Genomic DNA, 22,753 nt, shown 5'->3' on the forward strand with positions numbered 1-22,753 from the left:
AAAGGAGAAAGAGGAGAAAAAGCATCCCAATGACACCAAATTTAAAAGACCTCAAAAAAGTACTAAACCATTGCATTAAAGTTTACTCCCCCTTTTATTAAGATGCAATCCCAACTTCAAAGTACAGACAACTCTCAATACTTTCCTGTGCTGTTAAAACACTGCTTCTTCAAATGAGCATATTAAATCACTTAAAAAGTAGAGTTTCAGCTGAATCAAGCTAACTGTAAATAATGTATCTTTTATATACCTAAATGATTTTAAAAACAGCACAACATAATATCTGCTTCGATTTAGTCTCACATTCTTTGTAATAAATGCCTCATCTTTGACAGACATCAAAAAAGTTCAGAAAGTAAAGAATTTGAGAGGAACTTGAATTATGGTTTTCAGATGACAGCCTGTGAGCAGTCAACTGCAACTCATTGACCACTGTGGCCCCTAGAAAAATCAAATGGAAGAGAACTAAATCAATTTAACAAATACCAGCTGACAAATTAAGGAGTACGTATTGGACAGCATCTGGCTACAGCTTGAGGCATATTTTCTATAAGCACCACGAGATCTCCCATTCCTGTCTGTCTTGTATCTGTGGCCATAACTGTCAGCTTCTCTACACACAGTAGATAAAAACAGCCAAAGTATAGCCCTGCCTCCTGATACCTGTAGCTATTTGCTAGCTGTGGGATAAACACAACACACCATACAGAGGTAGAAGGAAGACTGTGTTCCCCTACTACAAATGGTGTAGTTTTTAATGATGAGGACACCTGAACTAACACTCCTCAAACCAATTAACAAGTACAGGCGCAAGTCAAATAAGGTTGATACTGTTTACTTCGGTTTCCAAAAGGCTTTTTGCTAGGCTAAACTACAATGGGGATAAAATGTAAGGTCCTGATAAAGGATTACAAGACAACAGAGGCTAGAAGCAAACAACAGCTCTCAGAACTGAGAAAAATTAGGTGAAGTCATGCTCCCATGGTACTAATTATGTTAAGTGATCTGCAAAATGAGGCAAAGAGAGGCATGACACATTCAGCACTGTTACATATTTAAGGGATACCCGACATAAGACAGTAAACACTTCAATTCCTTCCCTCCTCCTTTCATAGATTTAAGTCGATTACACGACTAACATTAGAAAACCTTTAATTTCATTGTATTTAGAAAAGCTTTCACCTTGTTATTGTCTGGAAGGAAGCATATTCCAGTTGACAGACCTGAAACAAAAGAATGTGATGTAAGCAGTATTTTATTATGTTATGTTATACTACTAGATGCTAACTATTCTAGATGACAGCAAACCAAACATCTTAAAAGGTCTTGGTATACACCATAAAAATAGCCTGAAAACATACACGTTAGCATAATACGAAAGTTTATATGTTCTTGTAATAGTGATCTAAAGTATCTGGGAGTAATTAACAAGGGAGGGCTTCATCAGCACTAGAACTGTAAAAATTATGAAAGACAATAACTGCCTTAGGGATTTCTATAACACAGTGCTGAAAAGGAAGTAGGTTCAGATTGAACTAGCAGAGGTAGGAACAAGTGTTCTGTTCCGCTGTTGTATTTCACTTACTGGGCCAATTCTTTTTGTGGGTAACTTGTAAGCAGCTTCCACTCATTTTTGGGTTATAACCACCCATAAGCCAGTTGTGAGTCCCACAAGACAGAACATTTTAAGTATACACATACAGATTTTAGCAAAAAAAGCTTATAATTTTTAAGTAATAGATGGGAATAAAAAGCAATTTCCAAACTAGAACTCTAAACATTGAATAAACAAGAAGTTAAAACCAATTAACTAAATAAAATCAGGCACTATCGAAACTGGGCAGACTGTTTTCCAAAGCATCATTTCTGTTGCCATAGTTACTACCACTTCTTCAAGACTATCATAATAAGTGACTGAAGCCATGCATCACTGTTAGAACTGTATTTTATAGGGGCCCATTTATATTACAAGCCACAGTACTTTCTAACTGAACACATTCTCTATTAAATTATTAATATACTCACCTCACGAAAACCTAAACAAATATTCAGATAAAGCTTAGAAAAGGGTAATGGCTAAAAGTATATATTTACTAAGTATATTTACTGAATTTTAAGAAACATGCAGTATTTAATTACAGAACTGGCATTAGCAAAAAAAACCCAAACAAGTTTAATATCAATAGCTACACTTTTAAAGTAAGTTATAGAATATTATATTGCTTCCAATACTCTCTACTTCAAAAAACAGTTTTCACAGCAAGTATTCTGAACTACTTTTTCATGCATCATGTCACTAGGAAAACATGGTTACAGCTTCTACAGCTGCAGTTAAAAATCTACTACAGGTTGGAGCAGGGCAAGAAAAGAGACAGTTAAAATATAATCTCAAAAACTTACTCCTGCTGAAAGGGGCAGAAAACAACTTGCACTTTTTCCACATGTAAAGTTTCTGAAATTAATTCAAATTCCTACCAGCTACTAGTATTTTATAGCAAACACTACTTTTACCAGCTTCCTGTCTAGCTTTGTACTTCAGGTACAAAGTTTGGGAAGAAATCTAGGAAGACAAGGTCACCCACAAGCTTTCTCTGTTTTCAGTTTGGTCAACTCCAAGAGATTCTTTTTCAAAGCCCATTTAGAGTATTCCACGAAACAGTGAACAGGTCAAGAGAAGACACCTATAGCATAAAAAGCAAATGACATTTTTCTCCAATTTTAATACCTTTTGATCGTTCAAGTGGCAACACCTCAAGTGAGCTACCTTGACTGTGACTTAAATGCTCAATGACATTCTGATCTTGCCCTCTGGGTATCGAGTCGGATTTTTTCAAATTAACAGAATTTGGCTGAGGTTCTTTAACTTGTGTAGCAACTTCCCTAGAAAGAGAATTATGTCAAAGAAAAGTCACTCAGCAAGATATATAGATCAACATTAGCATACAGCATCTCTAGATATAAAGATCTGATAAATTCTCCGATTTAATTGGCTTTGTATCTAGGAATTCCCCTGTTCCCATTAATAAAGATTCTACAGACATGTTACCTGTCACTTTACAAAAAAAGAATAAACATCAAGATTACAAGGGCTTCACTTCCACAATATAAAGTGTGAAACAAATGAGGAAATTTAGTGACATATGCCTCTCTACTTTTTCTGTTTCTTCCTTTCTTTTTCATTTCTGCAAAAAAGAGGGAAAAGTATAAAGGAGAAAAGGGTCTATTCTAGGCAAGTTCCATAATCCATTTGAGAGCAAGTCAGACCCTGGACAAGATTTTCATAATTCCATAATACCAGCACACCTTTTGTAACATTAAATAAGGGACTAAATCATAAAGAACATGATTTACTGAAATTACATACAGGTCTGTTAAATAACAGGTTTTATAATTCTGTGGGAAAGTGTTTTCACTTCTGGTTTCATGGGACTTCCACACTGGCAAATAAGCTTATCATGCAAGACGTTAAAATTCTGTTCTGAGGAAACCACACTTTTAATATTTCAGATCACAGAATGGTCTGGGTTGGAAAGGACCTTAAGATCATCTAGTCCCAATCCCCCTGCAATGGGTAGGGACGCCTCACACTAGATCATGTCGCCCAAGGCTCTGTCCAACCTGGCCTTGAACACTACTAACATTTGAAAGTCTAAAGTGCAATTATTCCATGTTTGTTTTTTTTTTTTTCTTGAGGACAATCAAGACACTGACTCCCTCTCCGAAATCTCACATTCTTTGTTTTTACAGGAACATACTGCCTACAGTACAATTTTATCAGTGAGAAAAACACACATTGCATTTTCTACTACAACAAGAACAAATTTGACCTTGGTCAGAATAACCTACGCAACAGCTTCCAACACTTCCACCATTTAGCAATGCTCTCTAAACTATTTCACTAACATGTGTTATTTGCTAAGAAAAATTAGCAATCACCAAAGCTAAAAGGAAGGTAAATTTAATACGAATTGATGTTCCTTTCTGTATGCAAACTACGTTACACTTAGCTGGAAGAGATTTAAATCAGTGTAAACTATTATTCACACACATGACATGAATCAGAAACATCAGCTTAATTCTACATTGTGTAATGTAAACTAGGTAAAGGCAAACCAGATTCAAGCCAGCCAATTTTTACTTAGTGTGACAACAAAACAAATCATCATAGTTTAACAAAAACAAAACAAAAAAAAATCACTTCTAAAGATTCATTCCTGTCATATACATGAAGCCAAATTAGTCAATTAAACAGCAGCACAATGTTAATGTAGGGCTGTGCAGCTTAAGGGGTAGCGCTGCACAGGACCTTTCCACAGTCTGCCACTATCCCTCTTCAGAAGTCATGGAGGAGCTGGTTTAGTAGGAAAAGCTGCCCAAGCTGCCAAACACTGTAAGCTTAGAGGCTAATACACAGCTGAGCTCTCCACTTACTGCATCAAAAGGCCAACAGAAGCTGCTGCTGAAGTGCGCAATTACAATTCTGAAGTATTCTGTAGTTAGCTTAAATTACATATAAATCATATACTAGTATATGCATTTCAGAACAGAATTCGATTTTAACTATCTCACTTACATGTCATCACAAAAGCTGAGGGCAAATCTCCCCACTGGCTCAGGATCTGACTGACTACTGTGAGGAGATCCTAATGGAGGTGATGGTTTCCCTTCTAAATAGGATGCAGAGATATCAGAAAGCCTGTAAAGGTGGGGAAGAAAAATACACAACAGAATCACTTTAATATGCACTGCTCCTGTTTTCAAAGAACCAGAGAAAAAACAAACAAACATATTGATGGCCACCCATCTCCTATAAGTTCAATTATTTGGATATTTTAGCATTTTCTAGAAAATCTGTATTTCCAGGTATAAACATGTATCCAGAATGACCCTCTCCAGTCTCCTGTAGAAAGAAGGATCCTCTCTTCTCCTTTCTTTAGAGAAATACCACATTATCATTTTTAGTGGCTAATGCTATCGCATTTGGAACATACACTTCTGGAAAGTCCCAGTACAAAAGACTGATTTTAGTTCTTGTTAAGTCATAGGACAGCACTTAAATGCACAAAGGCTTCTTATTATTACTCTTCGCTCTAATCCTTGTTGAACAAATCATTATAAATTGTGTTAAACTTCAATTCACATCCATAATACTAGTTCTCACATTACCCCATCTAAAATTAGTCAGATTCAGGTAAGCTAAATGAAAAGTTAATAGAGTTAAGAGAGCACATACATAAAAAATATATTACTCTCTACATAACATCAAACTTGAATTTACTAAGCCAAAGAGTCCAGCAAAAAGAAATCTGATTATTATCTCATTAGTCCAGAAACTAAGTTACTCGTTTAAAGAGCAAGTCAATAAAAGTATTTTATGAGTTATGAATTTAACACAGATTCTTCACTGCTAATACAGTCAATCCTGTGTTTGCTGATTAGTACGCTAGTAAACAGTTTCATCATCTACCAAATAATCTGTCAGAAGAATTTTTCTTTTCCAAAGTTAAATCATAGAACAGCTTGGGTCAGAAGAGACGTTAGGGATCATCCAGTTCCAATCCCCTGCTACAGACAGGGACACCTTCCACTAGACCAGGTTGCTCCAAGCCTTACTCACCCTGGCCTTGAACACTAACAGGGATGAGGCAGCCACAACTTCATGTTTCAAACCAGCCAACTGGGGGGTTTTGTATTATCAAGCAGTATTAACTGACAGTCTCACCTGTTGTCACAGCCTGTTTTACTCCTGGCAACAGTTGAAGCTGCAACAGGTAAGCCAAGGTTTGAGGAAACAGTAACATTTTCAAGAATGACACTTGCACTGCTATTCAGTGAATGGCCCAAGAAGCTTGGAAATGTCTCATCGGCAATATTTCTGAAGTTTTCCATCATCCTGCACAAGTTGCTTAAAATAGCACTCTGCCTGGCAACATGATCAGCCCCGGTCCAGCAGCATCTGAAAGAAGGAACAAAACAACTGTACAGTTACACAAGCCACAGTAGTGCTGTCAAAAATACGTTAATTACATATCACACCCAGCGGTCCTTGGCAATCACTCCACTTTACCCACAGGCGTGCTTAAAAATCACTTCCAATCCTCTCCTACCAAGCCGTTTAGGGGGCAGAGTTTTATAACTTCCTTGTGCTTTCTAAAAGAAGCAGTACTCCTGCAAGTTAAGAATACCGACGCTTCAAGACGTGCCAATCTATATTTAGCTTGTAAAGCCGCTCAGACTGAGACACGCTTCCTCCATTTCCACAGCAGCGACCACCTGGGCAGCTACACGCTCCGTGACGCGATCACCTTGGGCCGCCACTTGGCAGGCGGCAGCAAAACGCTACAGATCTCAACACGAAAGGCCCGGGCCCTCCCCCCCGCCTCAGCGGTTCCTTCAGGCACCACGACCGCTTCTACTACCACCACCCGCCGCGGACCGAAGCGCCACAACAGCTCCACCTGAGAGGCGGTGCCACCGTCGCCAGTCTCCGCCGCGCAAGCAGGGAAGAGGAGCAGCTCGAAGCCAAGGACCCCTTTCCCGCCACGCCCCGTTCCCCTGCCCGCGTCCCGCCGCTACTCGCCTAAGAAAACGGTACCGAGGCCCAACCGCCACTTCAAACGGCCGCTCCGCTCCCCCGCACCCGCCGTCCCGCTCCCGCCCTCCCGTACCTCGTCTCCTGCCTTCCCCGCGCAGCGCCCCCCAGCGCACCCCCGCTCACCTGGCGCGCAGCAGAAACAACAGCACACGCACACGCACTCCCCCTCCCCGCGCCTCGGACCAACCCTCGCGCTGGGCGCGTGCGCAGCGCCGCCGCTCGGCTCTCCGAAACTTTCCCGGGCCCGCGCGCGCCAGCCCCGCCCACCCTCCTGCCTTCCCGCCCTCCCCGCCTCCAGCCAATGGGCGAGCCCCAACCACAGGCGGCTATTAGCCGTTGGAGAGAGAACGAGACAGACGAGAGAGGGGGATGCTGATTGGGCGAGGGGCGCGAGGCTCCCCCCAGCACCGCCCCCCCCCCTCCCCGCTGTCCGTTAGGCGGGAGGCTGAGGAGAGGCGGAGGGGTTGCCCCCGGTACCGGTAGTGTTGTGGTAGCGCCTGGTAGGGCGGGCGGTCCGAAGGGAACGGTCATTTCAGGTATTTGCTTACCGAGCGGCGAGGTTTGAATCCCCATAGCGGTAACTCAGGATCTTCCAGGGGAGCTGTGGTTGCTGAGGTGTGCTGCCGGTGGTGACTAACCGGCCTCCCCGGGTCAGGGCGCAGCCGTGTAAAACAGAAGTAAATACGACTAAAGCTCATTTTTGTTTTATATATATACATATATATGAATGGTGCTGTTTATATTACTATTTTATATCCTATCGTTGCAGTATGAGTCACTTACATGAGGTTGAGCAATATACATTTATACACGTAGAAAATTTTATTTCAGTTTTGAAGCATAAATGTGCTGTTTAAAGTAGAGCATGAGAAGATGCCTTCCAAACGTACGCATGTGAGTATGATGACTTCAAAAGACCTGAATCAAATCCAGTGTTACTCCAGGACGGTTTTACAGTTCTCTTCTACAGCTGAATTCCTAGTATGGAGACTGCATAAAGCTCGAATGAAAGTGAAAAGTCCCACATTCGATGCCATCAGAACGTCATACTGTGTTCAAGTATGTTCAAAACAAAAAAATTAAAAAAAAAAAAAACAAAACACCAAAAAAGAAAAGCCATCGCCTGGCTACTACAAGACCCAAAAACTTGTAGTCCTGGAATTCCAAGCTGAGATGTGCTCTGAACACCTAACATATATAGCATAATGCATATCTTCTTTCAGAAGAGGGACAGCAGCCTTACAGAATGCTAGATGAATTTAAAGTACTGCAAGTACCTGCTGTAATCATCCCTTTCTAAGCCCTTCCAGTCTCCCTCCCTTCTAATGGTCCTGCTGTTTATGTTTGATGGCCCAGATCCTACACAGTACAGTTCACAGTCTGGAGTCACAGGAGCAAGAGGGAAGTGTGAGTTTGAGGAAGCAGAGATGAGCATGGAGTGACAAGTCCTAGTTTGGAGAGACATCAGTGAAAAATGGTAGGCAGGGGAATGGCAAGCATCAGCCACAAAACCAGCCTAAGTTCAATTGTTGAAGTTAAGCTACTTGGCCAGTCTGTTGGAAATGGGACTTGTTTTCACTGGAACTGTAACAGAATGTTTCCATTATTAAGAAGTGTGACTGGAATTCATCAGGATATCTAATAATACATGTTCAGCACAGAGGAAAATAATGTGACCATGCTGAACTAACTATAAACAAATGCATTAAATCTTTTTGCAGCTTTTTATTGTTATCATACAGGTTATTCTGGGCTCCAAAAGAGTAACAGTAGCAAATTCAAAGGAGCGGGAAGAAAGGCAAGCAGGAGTCTTTCCTTTTTTTGATCTGGCATATACATCAAGAATATGTAAAAACTTGTCTTTGAATAGATTTTCCTATTTTTTTGTTACACTGCAGTAATGGAGGTACATCCAACAGGCACTGTAGGGTCTCATAGCACAAACTTTTACCATTGTGAAGCAGCAGCATATATAGCTACAGCCACCTTGCTTTTCTTGGTGGTTGCTTAGGAAGGAACACCATATTTTTTTATTGGACAAGTGCAGCAAGAAGATCCATTGCTGTGTTAAAGGGAGGAAGTGACCCTTTAAAGGTTTAAGACAAAACCTGTCCTTGGATGGGGCAGCCCCAACTTCTCTGGGCAAGCTGTTCCAATGTGTGTTGAAGCACATTGAAACACAATATTATACTTTGGATTTCTGCTACAGAGAGCCCACCTTTATGCCTCCTCCCACTACGATCTGCTGAACAAGCTCAGCAATTTCAGCCTGCACAGTAATGCTATTCCCTAGCCATACCATGTAATTTGCTGTCCAGTTTCATCCTCCCATTTGTCTTGTGGCAGCCAAACCTTTAGGCAATGCCATCACGCTGACTCGCAGCTCCTGTGCTGACACATCAAAAAAAGGCATCTTTTAAGTCAGTACTATTTCTTCACAATGTCTGAAGTGAATTATTCAATCACTGGAAAAGAATTATGAGATAATTTGAAATCCAACTCCTCTAGTAGTACCTGCACATCTTCAACACACCCATGAGAAAAGTCAGAGCACATCCTGTGGCAGAAAAATGTTATATGCAACTGCATATACAGAATGGCAGATGACTTCCTGACAGCAAAGCTATGAGAATAGGCACCTGAATCAAAAAATCTCCTTGATCAGAAGCCTGTTAAAAAAAAAACCAAAACAACAAAACTATTGCAAGAAAAAGCATGCTAAGACCTTTTAGAATAACTTTATTAATCAATCACAATTATAAAATTTAAATATTTATACAGCAAGATGGAAAATTTTTAAGTAACCAAACACTCCAAATTATTTTGCTGCAGTATACACAGGAACGGTTTTGCTTTTGTGAGGTGATCCAGTTATCATCCTTCAGTTCTCAAGAATTTCTTGAAGGCATGTTTAATTTTGAGAATCTACAAATACATTTCACATTTGTTGGTGCAATATACAAAAACGAAAAAAAAAATAACCCATACTGAGCTGATTAAAAAACAAAAAAAAAAAAGAAAGAAAGAAAAAAAAAAGACAGGCACATTAAGTCAGCTACTCCATAAATAGCTCATGGCTAATACTGTTTGTATGTGTTGCCATAGTTCAAAGGGTACAGATCAAAATGTTCCTTTGATACATAACTAACATGGTCCAAACATTGTAGTTTGGTTTGCAAACATGCACAAAGTCCCCAAATTTTTTTAAATCTTCTGTACATGAGAAGAAATTTGAAGGCAGCTAGAAATGGAAGCATTCACAAACACCCGAATAAGGCCCTTCAGAGTTTAAAGTAACATGTTAAACCCCTTCATTCTCAGGTAATAGACTAAGAGGCCGAGATACACATCGTCTGCGAGGGTGAGGATACTGGAGGTTGGCAGTGTCAGCATCGCAAGAGTGCTCTATCAGAGGAGGAGGAGGAGGAAGGAGCTGGGCATGACTGGACCATCTTGACCCAGCCCGTGGGGAATCCAGAGGGGGAAAGAAATACCTGAAACAATTAAGAAAGGAACAAAACACCAAAACAAAAACAAAACAAACAAAAACAAAACAAGAAAAAGAGAAAGGTAGTAAATACAGGAGAACCAAAGGGGAGAACACATGCTGGAAAAAATAAAACCAAACCAAAAGGCTTTAGTATATATCCATGCCAAAACCAATAGAACATAATAGCAGAAATCAAGGCTTGTAATTCAAAACAAGACAAATCTGGAAACTGTTCTTTAAAGGAAAATAATACAGTCTTTTCCCACCAAAATTCATAGAAAAAAATACCGTAATAATAACCCTAGTATACATTTATACAGAGAATATTGCTTTGGAATTCAAAAGGATGGTGTAGCACAGCTATGAACAGGCTTTCATTCTCCCATAATTTTTATGATTTTGTAACAGCTTTTAGTAACGCTTCATTTGCGACACAAAGTATACATTAAATATTGTTAGGTACATTTTCTGCATATGCATCTAATTCAGATTAACTTCACAGCACTTCTGGATAGACGTAAAAACATCATTGTTCTTACAATACTTTAGATTTTATAATATATATTTACAGAGAATAACTACTTTCAGTGAGATACAGTCTTTGCATGTATTTACATATTCTGCAAAATCCTCAGAGGAAATTTCAGATTCTTGGTGAATGCAAGACTTGAAATTCTGCCATTTCATGTCATTTTTCTGCTGGTTTTATTAGAATTTACCCGTAATACTCATGCATTTTAGTATTACCACATACCTACAGATGTTTTCTGTCTTGTTTACAGTTCTGCAGACTTACATAAAGGAACAGCTGTATGATTAATGAAATTATGGGGCAATTCACAAAAAGCTGCATTTTGGTTTCAGTCTTTGTATGGCTCAAGTGTTTGCATTTTTTAGGATACTATGTTTAGAGAATTGCAGTTACTCCATGGAATTACTACCATAGGAATGTACAAATACACATCAGAAAGAGTACTTTTCTTAGGATAAAGAAAGTATGACAGTACTTACAGAACATTTATTTGAAGTCATACTAAGGTACAAATGAAGCAATACCAAACTATTAAAAGCTACCATCTGTACAGTTGTCAAAACACAATTTTCTTAATCCCTTCAAACTAACAGTTGCATATATTACATAGCATACAAACTTGTCATGTTTAGGAATCTTAATCAAATGCTGAACACTATGAAATGCAAAACAGATTATTTCTCAAAACAATTTTAACAAAAATCACTTTAATAGTTACTTCCCTCCTCCTGTCCCAATCCAGGACAAAAAATCTAATTTTTTAGTTATGAACTAGCCTTTTAATTTGACAAGCTTCAAAAAAAAAAAAAAGTTTAGATGGAAGTTTTGGGTTTAGGTTGCTTGGTTGTGGGGTTTTTTTCCAAACAAGAAGCCTCTCCATGTATTTTTCTATCAGGAGTTCCAACAGAATCAAATTGTACAGCCTAGTAGAAAAAACGTACATGAGGTGTTTTAAAAAGGCTTTCTGAATAGCATTTAGTAGTTAGCAGGTGCTGGTGTCTTGGGAGAGGTCAAACGGCGTTGGGGAGGGGAAAAAGGAGTTCGGTTTCCATTCCTGTGTGCATGCAACAAGCAGCAAAACACCAAAGTTACTCCAGTTAGCTTGGTATCAGCTCTGCTTTCTGTTAAAAAGGACATAATACAAATGGAGAATGGAAATTGTATCATAAATCTAGACACACAATTACATCAACATAACAATACAGCCCTTCTGAGCTATTTTCCAACAGTCTACATCATTTGTTATAAAACTGTTTTGATTACAACTCCAGTTTGGTGATTGTACTTTTACAGTTTTCCAGTTCTGCCTATGCTTTTCCTTACCTCGTTTAAGCGTTTAGATATACAGACACTGAAACATACTATTTACAATCACAGACAAAATTAATTCTGTGTAGCATATCAATTCAGTCAAATGTCAGCACAGAAATCTTTACTATAGGTGTTAACACACTAAACCACAAGTTAGCAACTGTGATTACGCAATTCAAGCCAAAGTGATTACAAATGAAAACGTATAACTGTAATTTTTACAGCAAGGCTCAATCCTAGGGCAAGACACCACATGTTTTGAAATTCCGCAGCCACAGACTGAATTCTGTAATAAAATGTTAATTCCAAATTGGAGCTGAGAACTATCTATTAAAAAGCAAAGAAAACAAAATAAATAAATTAAAAAAAAACCAAACTTTCAAAATAAAGAGCAATTGAAGAAGTCTAAAGTAATACTGGAAGTTTCAGTTTCACAAAGGCTTACTACCAATTCCAGGGAGACGACAAGACCAGCCAGTGAGTGAGGTACGTAGAGTAGAGTAGCATTGCTGACAGCACGACAGTGTTAGGTAAGGAGACTGTGAAACCACACCCTCTGTTAAAGAGGTATAAATAGTATCTCCCTATAGGAGCTCAAAGAAATATAGTTACATAGCTTTGGATGACACATTTCCAAGACAGGTCTGCATTTCAGCATTTCTTGGCCTCCCATCTTGCTAAAGACTTAGCCCATTACCCCCTCTTGCTCTCCCATTTACCTTGTGGGAAAAATGTGAAAGCCCTTCCCTGATCAGTGCAGCCAGGGATCTGGAAGCCAGAACTGTTGTTCAGGATTGACTGCTGAAAGAGGTGGGGCAAAGACTTCTACTCTCCAAAAGCTAACTGTCGTAGTACCAAACAGGTCAGCAATTTAAACTGTAAAAAGCCCTATTAGCAGCTGCATATGGATGGTAATACAGGTTATTGCAAGGCTTTGGGAAAAAACGTAAGTAAATAAAGTTGGCCACAAGACTTGGAAGCTGCCGCTATGGAATTTGACCAGATCTAGTCCTTACATAAGGACACATCCTGTAAAGTTGATGTGCACACTCCACCACACAAATGTGGGGCTCAGTGTATTTTTAGATTGTGATGTGAACAAATTAAAATGGTGTTCAGAAGAGGCACTTCAATTTACCTATTAAACAGCAATTATTACAGAGTAAAAATGAGAAAGTAAATTAATCTGCAATAAGAATGCCATGAGGAAAAAAAAAACCCAAAAACAAACAAACCCCAAACTTTTAGCATCTGGCACGGTTTAGTGTGAGGTGTCCCTGCCCATGGCAGGGGGATTGAAACTAGATGATCTTAAGGTCCTTTCCAACCCTATTCTATGATGTTACACCTGCAAAAATGCAAGTACACCAACACTAGCATATGACTGTTGAAACCCTACATGAAGAACCCTGTTCTCCTCCTTCCTTTCTACTACATTATCCCAGTGAAAAGCAGAATTTGTTGCTGGTGGTTTTGCTTCACTTTTAAACACCTATCAGAAACATACAGTCATACAGTGGTATGATGAAGTTTCTCCTTGATTCAGTATTGCTTATAGTTTTGTTCATTTTCCTCTTAACACTGGCATAAGACACCATCACAGAGCAAAAACAGAAAAGTTTGTAGAAGTATTCATATAAATGACATTGCACTTTAAAAAAAAAACAAAACCAAAAAACCCAACTATTATAAAACAAACATGAAAGCTAAATGAAAATAGGAAGATTCAGAAACTACTTGTGGAAATTCAGTCTCCCTACTAATGAACCTACCTGCTGGCAGATGATCCATTTAGTGAATTCTGTAGACTTGTATTGGCAGAACCTAGAGAGGCATTAAAAATTCCCTGCTGAGAACTACCATTCACTGGACTCCCGTTACCTTTCAGTATACCAGTACACTTCCAGTTGTCCATGTAATTAGCTGCAAATACACATACATAAACACTGTTAGTTTCTCTTCTGAAGCTCAGCTTTTGATACAACTATGATGTTTCAGCTGACATTCTCTGCCTACCCATGATTTCAAGCTCAGTTTTGTTCAGTAGCAAGAATGAATTTCCTTCTTAAAATACTGAGAAACAAAAGAGAACTGATGATGAAACTGCCCCTGTTGTTTGTTGTTGCTTTTGGAAATTTAAACAGAAAAAAGTCAGTTTGACTGAACACCGTGACTGAATGTAGGTTTTCTGGGTTTGGCAGCAAGCAAAGCTAATAATGCAGGACATACAGTAACTTTAGAAATTATAACTTTACATAGCTCTAACCTGGTAAAACAATATGAGGATACAGTAACAATTCACAGCAGCCTAAATCATGCAGATGTTCCAGCACAGAAAGCTATTTAGAAATATGAAAAGCTATCATTCACAAATCTAGAATGAACTTTTGCTACAATATTATTTTGGAGTAAAATTTTTCAGGTCTATTCAGCATACTATAAAGCTCATGTATTTCAGATAGTGGTCTTACCCTTCCAGAGCCTGACACAGCCATCGTCACCAGAGGAAGCAAGCACTGTGCCTGTAATATTCCAGCTCACTCGCCACACCTGGGAGTTATGATTATCAAACTGGGCCACAATATGAATTTCAAATTTTGTTAATCCTCCAGATGAAGTCAACTCTTTCCTGTTTAAGAGAAAAGTGACAGTTCTGCACACAACTGTTCAAAGATGGGGGCTTGAACATGATGGCAAAAAGAGGACATCTTTCAAGGCGATTTATATTACAATCATTACTAAATTAGGAGGTATTCAGACAAAATTATAGACTAGCTCACAATCTTGTAATCTTAAAAATCAGGCTGCTAAAACACAGTCCTGCACAGGTTACTACTTTTGCTTCACACTGTTAATGAAGACTATATAGTATGCACCACATCATACCAAACCATCTTCCTTTTGAACTCACCTTAGAGGTTTTAGTGTGAAAATTCGGACATCTTTGGTTGCCACAGCTAAGATGTGGAAGGATCTTCCAAGATTTGGAGCAAAGGCAATATCATGTACAGGATCTGTGACTGTCATCAGAGCCTCTGCTTTGGCATATTTCCTGTACAGCATAAGAAATGAACCTTTAACACCATGAAAATTGCCAGTAATACAAATTATATAAACCAGAGTGAAACAAGGAAAAAGGGTTTAGTATACATGATGAGACTTGCAAAACTAACATTTTCTTAAAATAAGTAATAATAACACGCTGATTTCTTCAGAAATTGAAGACATCAGACACAATAACTACAAACAGTATGCTAAATCATACAACAAAACAAGGATTCCAGTAGAAAGAACTTTTTTGTCTAGAGCTGGAAAAGGGAAATAAAGATTCTTCCATTCACAAATCTATGGGGAATTTGTATCTCAACTTACTGTATTTTCTGTACTTGTAAACAGACCACTATTGGCCTCCTGCGCTGTACGGTAAACATGTATTCCATTTTCTTATTTACCAGCAGGTAAATTACAAGAACTCTTTTTTACCGTTAGTGCACAGAGAGCATTGTCTGAAGCCAGGTACAAATCCACAAAACACCTTGGCTCCTTTCCCACACCAATCACCCTGAGGGAAACGCAAGCTCTCTGTCATCATTCAATCAAAATTGGTTGTGCACACACTTCCTGACCTTTCCTGGTTCTGAACTCCTAACTGCACAAACTGAACTGTGACAGAACACTAGTAAATCCACAAGACAGTCTGTCAGTATAAATATGCATTTTAAGGTTGCCTTGAACAAAACTTGTGCAACACAATGCAAATTTCAACTTTGCCCTATAAATTTCTTCTGAAAAATTAAGCATAAAAATTAGCAGAAGCAGAAACAACTCTCCCTTTAAAATGCTGGAAAGAATACTGAGACAAGACAAAATTATCAGTATCTGTTAACACCAGTTACCATTCTGAGGTATCCCTCTCCTTTCCCATCCAATGGCTCAGAGACAGAATCAAGGTATTATTATTTACTACTCCACATCTAATGACAAGAATTGAAGGTCATCTATTACAAATTACTTTAAGATTCCACAAATGTTATACATTGCAATTTAGCATACCTGGTGTTTTCATTATATTCATAAATTTGAACCTTAGCCAATATATTTGGACTGTTGTCATCACTTCCTACAGCTATCATTGGAGAATGTGCTCGAGAACTAAAAAGTGAAAATAAATACTGTTATATTTACAAATGATTCCACAGAAAGTACCCCAAGCCAGTTTTCTTAAATTTCAGACATATTATCTATAAAGAAAACAAAACAGTTACAACAATAAAAAAATAAAGCACAACAGAGGGGAATCACAAGGAACATGAGTAGGTGCTATGCAGTTCCATTTTATACACCCACTAGGGTAAAATCATTAAGGAACATTATTTGGCAATTCAAAATGATGCTCCCAGGGTAGAACTGATTTTATATACATAGCTGCAGCCAAGTATTTGTCACAAGTTTCATGGCAGGGCCTGCATTCTCTGTACTACTTTTAATGACTGATTTTGTGGGATTTCATTACGGTTTTGGAAGATTATAAAAGCTAAATATAGATGAGCTCTGGTTTTTAAACCAACTCTTAGGTCCCTCCCATGCACTAAAGTGATAGCCTGTACTCTGAACCCTCAGCACAGGTGACTACTAATGAATAGAAAAGTAACTGGATCAGCAGGACACAGCCCACTATGTCTACAGGGAAGGCCATTAAGTGCCTCTGGACAAACACAATCCAAAGCAGTTCAGCCCTGAATGGTTTTTCCCTGTTACTGCTGGAGGAAAATGCGAGATGGAAAGCAAAGGAGAACTTCTGCATATTCCTACTCTTCTGGGTGGGGACTACCCAACCAAACTCCTCTGTGATTCCTTCCTGTTCAAGGTGGTTAAGTGTATCATTGAGCCCTGGGGATAGAACTAAAAGAACAACTCTTAGGCTTTATATTTGTGCCAGCAAGACTTGTGGTTCCTAGTACTCTCGCACTGGCAAAGGTGCATGTCCTTACTAGAGCTGTCAAAATTATTACCTATTGCAATGCCTTGATTAAGGAAGAAAGAGATAGGAATTGTCCCATTATAAACACTTGCTCTTATAAAAATCCCACTTAAGTTTTGTGGGATAAATAAAAAATGCTAGCTTATTATTTCCTAAAAATAATTAAGCTGGAAATATTTCCTCACAGATCACAGGGGATTTCTTCTAACAGTTCTCTGGCTCTGCCAAACTTGCTTTATTAAAATAAGCGCTAACAGCTTTCTTTCAGATCCAAGTAATGTAAGCTCAGTCTTCTCCATGCATGTTTTATGATTAATTCTACAAAATTTCAAGACTAGCTCTTTGGATCTTCTGCTTAAACAGTCACAAAGCAAAACCTACAGTTTTAGTGACGTACCTTGAGGGATTCCAAGAAATACAACTGCAGCTTAGCTTACATGAGATTTCATGCTGCAGTGACCACTGGCTGAGATTCATAACATCTGGAGCTTCATAAATCCTTACAACACCATCTGCTGAACAGGTTGCTAACATAAGACCCATATGCTTGGGAGCAAACTTCACATCTGTAACAGATGTCCTACTGTCTACTAGAGTGGTCCTCTTTACCTGCAAAAAAAAAGGGTAGACAGTCTTGAAGGAAATGCTAGAAATTCCCATCAAATATTTATTCCCTAAGGAAGGCTAATGAAAGTCTCACAACACCACTTCATAGGATCACTTATTTCTTCCACCAAGAACTAAACAAAAAAACCCCAATTTTTAGACACCAATGAACTGGAGCGCCACTTTCTAATTTCATCAGTGCTGCTGAAGTTTACCATGAAGTACTGTCCAACAGAGGCATCAAAGCAAGTACTTCTGATAAGGGAATGGGTGAATACAGCAGACAGTTGATAGGAAGGTTAGCCAGGATTGAAGAGGCAAAAATTGTAAATGTGTGTCTCCAGCTGTCTCTTCTGCCAAGCAAACATGAGTTTGAGCTGAAAACTATGTATCACAACTGCCTTGTATACATAGTAGTCAACCTTCATACCGAACTGGGTGCCAAAGGTCCCGACTACCCAACACTTCACAACTATGTGTTTTAATGTTAGAAAACTTTAGAAGAAGGTAGAAAGCTGCAGATATTTTAGCAACCTAAACCGAAACGTCAGAGGCAGGAATAGTGTGCTGAGTTATACAAGATTATGCATGAAGAATAGCTGCAAAATAACCTGTTTAGATCTACAATTCCTTTGATGAAATGCTACCCAGAAAATCCACTTCCCAGCAAACTATTTCCTCCCAAGGCCTGACCTATCATTTGAAAGATGAAAAAGAACAGTGTAAGGCAGTTTCAGATGAGCTCTTCTCAGAGAAGAAACACCCCACAACTCTAATGCTACTGTAGATGGAAACTCATGTCTGCATGTTATTCACCAGGGAACATCTTATGAAGGCAGGCCAAAAGTAGTGTCACTAATTAGCTTGAATGCAGCCATTTAACATCTTCCCCAAATGCTTTAAAAATAGTTACTCTATACTGGAATACTGCCACAAAGTAACAAAACATTGGCAACATGAAGGTTTTATATAAAGAGACAGAAGCTGCCTGCTTTCCCTGTTGGAGGAACAGAAAGTAACTTGGTATTTAGAACAACTTTCATGTTCACTCTTCTGTTTAATTCTGGAATTTAAACAGTGTAAAGCTTCAGCTATTACAATAAGAAAATAAATCAATGAGGCATAATAAATCTGTTTATATGAGAACATATAGAAACTGTAATTAAGGCGTTAAAGGCTCACCCAGTGACTCTGGCCTCGGAGTTTATCATTTGACTCTCCCACTATTTCTTCCCATACAGCTGCTGTTCTATCGAAAGAGCAGGAAGCCAGGACCTGCCCAAATTCAGGATGGGCCCATGTCACACGCCACACAGATCCACTATGTGTCTGCAAGATAACAGCAAAACATTACAGGGAAACACTCTGTGTATTAGTGCAAGTGATCGTGTACTTTTATGACTTTCTGCGGAAGCAGAAGTAAATCCTAGGAAGCAGTAAGACTATTCCTTTGATACCCACATTCTTTTGTGAAGTTCAAAGCTAACACAGCAGCTGTGACATTTTTTTTACTCCTACAAGCACTGCAAAGTTTTGTTATTAGTTAATGGTTAGAAAGGGATTATTAGAAGTGTATTTCAAGACATTACTTATTACTCCTTCAAACTCCTAAGTTCCAAACTAAGATTCTCTCTTGATACAAGTAATACAGCTTTGTTTCCAGTCTTCAGCCTTTACCATGCTCACTTCTGGCTTGCCTGCATTTCTCCGAAGCATACGCAGAATGTCACTTATCTCCTCCTTTATTTACATGAAACTCCTCTTTGATGCCATCAACCTAATGCCTGTTTTTAGAGAAGGCGAATTCAAACGCTTCACTCGCATTTCCATTTACAGGGATTACTGTATTGTGATCCTATTAAACACAAGGCTAAGGATAGTTCAGAAGCTGAATGCACTAATTATACTGATGAAGTAGAGTCTCTATAAGACACAGCTCCCAGAAAGCTGGAGATTTTTGGGATGGAAAGGTCTGATGTTGTAACGTTTAATAGCCAGACCTCTTCCTTTTTATTCTTTTTCTGTCCTTTTTAATTTATTTTTTTTTAGTCTTACAATACGCAAAAAGCAAATACTCAATTAAAACCCAAAGTATGGTTTTCCAGCTCCTTAAACACCCAGTTACGCCTATGGTTGCTGATAACAAAGTCTGCCAACATAATAAAGTACTAATAATATAAGACCATGTGATAGCCTCTGCTTCAAGTGAGAGGCATTAGGGATGTTTTATAAAAGCAGAGAAAAAGTATTTTATCATAAGAAATACAGGATCTACAACAAAAATATTTATACTCTCCAAGTCAGCAAAAACTAAGCCTGTTTCTTTAAAAAACAAGGAGAGATTACGGTTATAACTGTGTAAATTGTATAAATACAAACCTTCCAGCTGGCTGTGCAGTGCCAATCCCCATTTTCGCTTTTGTCCCAGACCTATTGAGAAACCAAAATACAATCATACAATCTGTATATAAAGCTTACTAAGTAGTACCACAAAACACAGCCATTAAATACACACGCATACACATACGTATACACACACACAGCACTGAACATTTCTATCTGGCTCATACACAACTGCACTCAACGTGGAAAATATCCCTACAGCAGGCAGGGAGAAGAGGCACACACCTGCCAAATGCACTCCTGTATGTAGTCTGTCTTTTTTAAAGAATACATTCATCACAGAAGACAAACCATGACAATTCTCAGCACTTCATTCCCTCTGTTCCATGAGCACACTACTTGGTTTCTCTCTAGAGCACAACAGTCCTCATCTCAGCACATACTGAGATGTGGTCACAGAAACCCTGATGTGGCTCCGGGCAAACATCCCAAAGGCAGAGCAGGAGAGCAGAAAGAAAACTCAGGGGGGACAGTTTACGTGTCTGTTTCTAATACTTCTGCCTTAACTTGTAACCACACACAGGTGAGTTAACCTCCCTTTCTCTTGATTTCCCATACATCTTTTATCTTCTTCATCAATTTTTTCTAAGAAGTTGTGAAAGCAATCACAACTGTAACCAGATGAAAGGCACCTCTGGAAGCCCAGCATTCACTGCTGTGTGTTGCTCACTCACTACATAACGTTACCAAAAGTCACCTCACTTTTGCCAATCCAGATCTGCCTTGATTGTTGCCATCAGAGCCTAACTCTGTAACTTCTCCCCAGCTGCTCTTCTGCAGGGCTCACCTAGTGAGAATGGGGCCTACACCAGACATTATCACTGCTGCTTACAAGTGTTGTAAAACTCTGGTTAGAGTAAAACTTCTTAACACAGTCTCATGAAGGATACTGCTGAAAAGTAACCTTACACTCCTAAAAAGTAACCTTACACTGCTAAATAATATAATTTTTGTGTTCTACCTACTCCTGGCACCTCTAAGAACATTCTTTTTAGGCCACAAGTTTTACATAGTTAGCCCAGACCAAAGATTTACAAGGTTTTGGCTTACTTTCGGGGGGACAATTGTTGTGTTGGTGGTGGTTTGTTGTCTGCTTTTTAGTATGTGGTCAGGAAGAAGGGGCTGCTTGCTGTTTTTTTAAGGCTGATATACATTTGACAAATTTTGCATGTTTGGGTTGGAAGGGACCTTAGAGATCATCCAGTACGAACCCCCTGCCATGGGCAGGGACGCCTTCCACTAGGGCAGGTTGCTCAATGCCCCATCCAACCTGGCCTCAACACTGCCAGGGATGGGGCAGCCACAGCTTCTCTGGGCACCCTGTGCCAATGCCTCACTGCCCTCATACTGTGAGCAATTTCTTCCTAATGTCTAACCTGAATCTCCCTTCTTTCTCTGGAAAAGTGATTTTCTCAGGCACTCACCCAGCCTAACAAAAAACATGGCTGCTCTCTGCAAATTACATTGATCAAATCTAACCGTGTAACTCCTGAATGTATGTCCATCTCTTCACTACGTGCAAAAAATCTTGAAAAAGCAACCGACCTCTCATTTACTATTTTTTTCCCTCTAAAGGAATACAAAATGAAGGTTCCCACTATTTTACAGTCCCCCTAACTTGCCAGGGCACCGTCAGAAGGCTTACTAGCGCTTTATTACGAAACTGCAGCTTCTTCCCTTAGTCCCCCTAAATAAACACAGACTTTCAACTGAATGGACAAAACTAGCCGCGCTGCTGCATCCACAACAGTCCAAGCGCGTTTCACCCCCCTGCAGCAACGAGTCGGAACGGAATGTGTATGTTTACACGCTCTTGTCCATACACGCACATACAAACAACGTGTACTGTGGCGCAGTGGCCCCGGCTCCACAGCCCCCCGACACCTTACGACACCGCAGCGGGACCGCCCGCTCACGCGGCGGAACGCGGGCGCACAGCGCGGCCTTTTGCCCCCCCGGGTCCGGAGAGAGGGGCAGTACGGGCCCCTCCCGCCCGCAAGCCAGCGCCCGCAGCGAGGGAAAGGCTGCGCCCAGGCTCGGCAGCACCAACCCCGCGCTCCCCTCCCTCGGCAGCCCGGTAGGCCAACGCACGGCCGTGCCGCGACACCCGCCATGGCCGCACACGGCGGCAGCCGCCGCTCACTTTGACACTCTGGTCGCTGGAACAAGTGGCCATGCGCCGCCCGTGGAAGTCGAAGGAGACATCGTGGATGAGGTCGCGGTGATCCGCAGCAATGCTGCGCGCCACGAACATCTCACCACAGCGCGCGTACGCTACCCCGCTCACGCGGCGAAGCGGGGGCGCCCCAACTGCCACCGCCGCCTCCTGCGCAGCCGCCACAGCCTGCCGCGCTGCTCTGCGCGTGCGCGATCCTTCCCAACCCCGGGCGCGCGCTCGGTCACACACGCACGCACCCCCTCCACCCCCTGAGAAGGGGAGGAGCGGATCCTCGCGCTCGGCCGTTGCCGCGGCCGTTGCCGCCGAGAGGCTGAGGCGGTGCCCCCGCTGCCCTCCCCGGGAGGGGGCCGCAGCGGGGCTCCCCACGGCTCCCAGCGAGGGGCGGGACCAGCGCCCACCGCCGCGCCTCCTGCCGTGCACTGCTCAGCCCCGCCCGCGGACCGGCGGCGGCGGTGGCGCTCCAGCAGGTGGCGCCAAGCCACAGGGTCTGTTGGCACCGGCACCACCTTTAACCGTGTCCGCTGGGTCCCCACCGCTGCCCCCGACCCTTTCTGCTGCTGCCGCCCTCCTGCCAGAGACACCGGCGCCTCCCTCTCCTGGCAGCTACCACAGAATCACAGAATGGTTTGGGTTGGAAGGGACCTTGAGATCATCCA

At 40.6% G+C, this 22,753-nt stretch overlaps 2 protein-coding genes across 3 annotated transcripts in view; both read right to left on the bottom strand.

The window, feature by feature from the left end:
• The window catches only part of CEP192 (centrosomal protein 192), a 67,070-nt gene extending 60,304 nt beyond the window's left edge, over nt 1-6,766 (bottom strand). Inside the window, exons 1-5 of the mRNA XM_061357420.1 lie at nt 6,719-6,766; nt 5,723-5,956; nt 4,574-4,696; nt 2,726-2,880; nt 1,183-1,223 (exon numbers count right to left, since the gene is read on the bottom strand). Of these exons, the coding sequence (XP_061213404.1) occupies nt 1,183-1,223; nt 2,726-2,880; nt 4,574-4,696; nt 5,723-5,892 (489 nt within the window). The 5' untranslated portion in view covers nt 5,893-5,956; nt 6,719-6,766. The remainder of the gene's footprint in view (nt 1-1,182; nt 1,224-2,725; nt 2,881-4,573; nt 4,697-5,722; nt 5,957-6,718) is intronic.
• Nucleotides 6,767-9,317: 2,551 nt separating this feature from the next.
• On the bottom strand, nt 9,318-22,249 carry SEH1L (SEH1 like nucleoporin). 2 transcript variants are annotated; one of them, XM_061357406.1, is made up of 9 exons: nt 22,062-22,249; nt 19,895-19,945; nt 18,698-18,844; nt 17,307-17,518; nt 15,982-16,080; nt 14,840-14,980; nt 14,400-14,557; nt 13,701-13,851; nt 9,318-10,089 (listed from the first exon to the last, which is right to left on the bottom strand). In XM_061357406.1, exons 1-9 carry the CDS (start codon nt 22,170-22,172, stop codon nt 9,897-9,899), a joined length of 1,263 nt encoding a protein of 420 aa, XP_061213390.1. In that variant the 5' UTR covers nt 22,173-22,249; the 3' UTR covers nt 9,318-9,896. The 2 variants fall into 2 exon arrangements, with proteins under 2 accessions (XP_061213390.1, XP_061213392.1); XM_061357408.1 differs by having other exon boundaries at nt 9,868-11,738.
• Nucleotides 22,250-22,753: the final 504 nt, after the last annotated feature.

The sequence above is a fragment of the Neopsephotus bourkii genome, unplaced genomic scaffold, assembly GCF_033783945.1.
Source record: "Neopsephotus bourkii isolate Nb327-2 ecotype Australia unplaced genomic scaffold, CSIRO-AGI_Nbou_v1 NB_894, whole genome shotgun sequence".
NCBI lineage: Eukaryota > Metazoa > Chordata > Aves > Psittaciformes > Psittacidae > Neopsephotus > Neopsephotus bourkii.

Coding starts and splice junctions, on each gene's coding strand:
- SEH1L (XM_061357406.1), bottom strand. CDS start 22,172: ATGTTCGTGGCGCGCAGCATTGCTGCGGATCACCGCGACCTCATCCAC. Junction 13,852..14,399: donor CTGTGTCAGGCTCTGGAAGG/GTAAGACCACTA, acceptor GTGTATTTGCAG/CTAATTACATGGACAACTGG. Junction 10,090..13,700: donor AATGGATCATCTGCCAGCAG/GTAGGTTCATTA, acceptor TAATTGTTTCAG/GTATTTCTTTCCCCCTCTGG.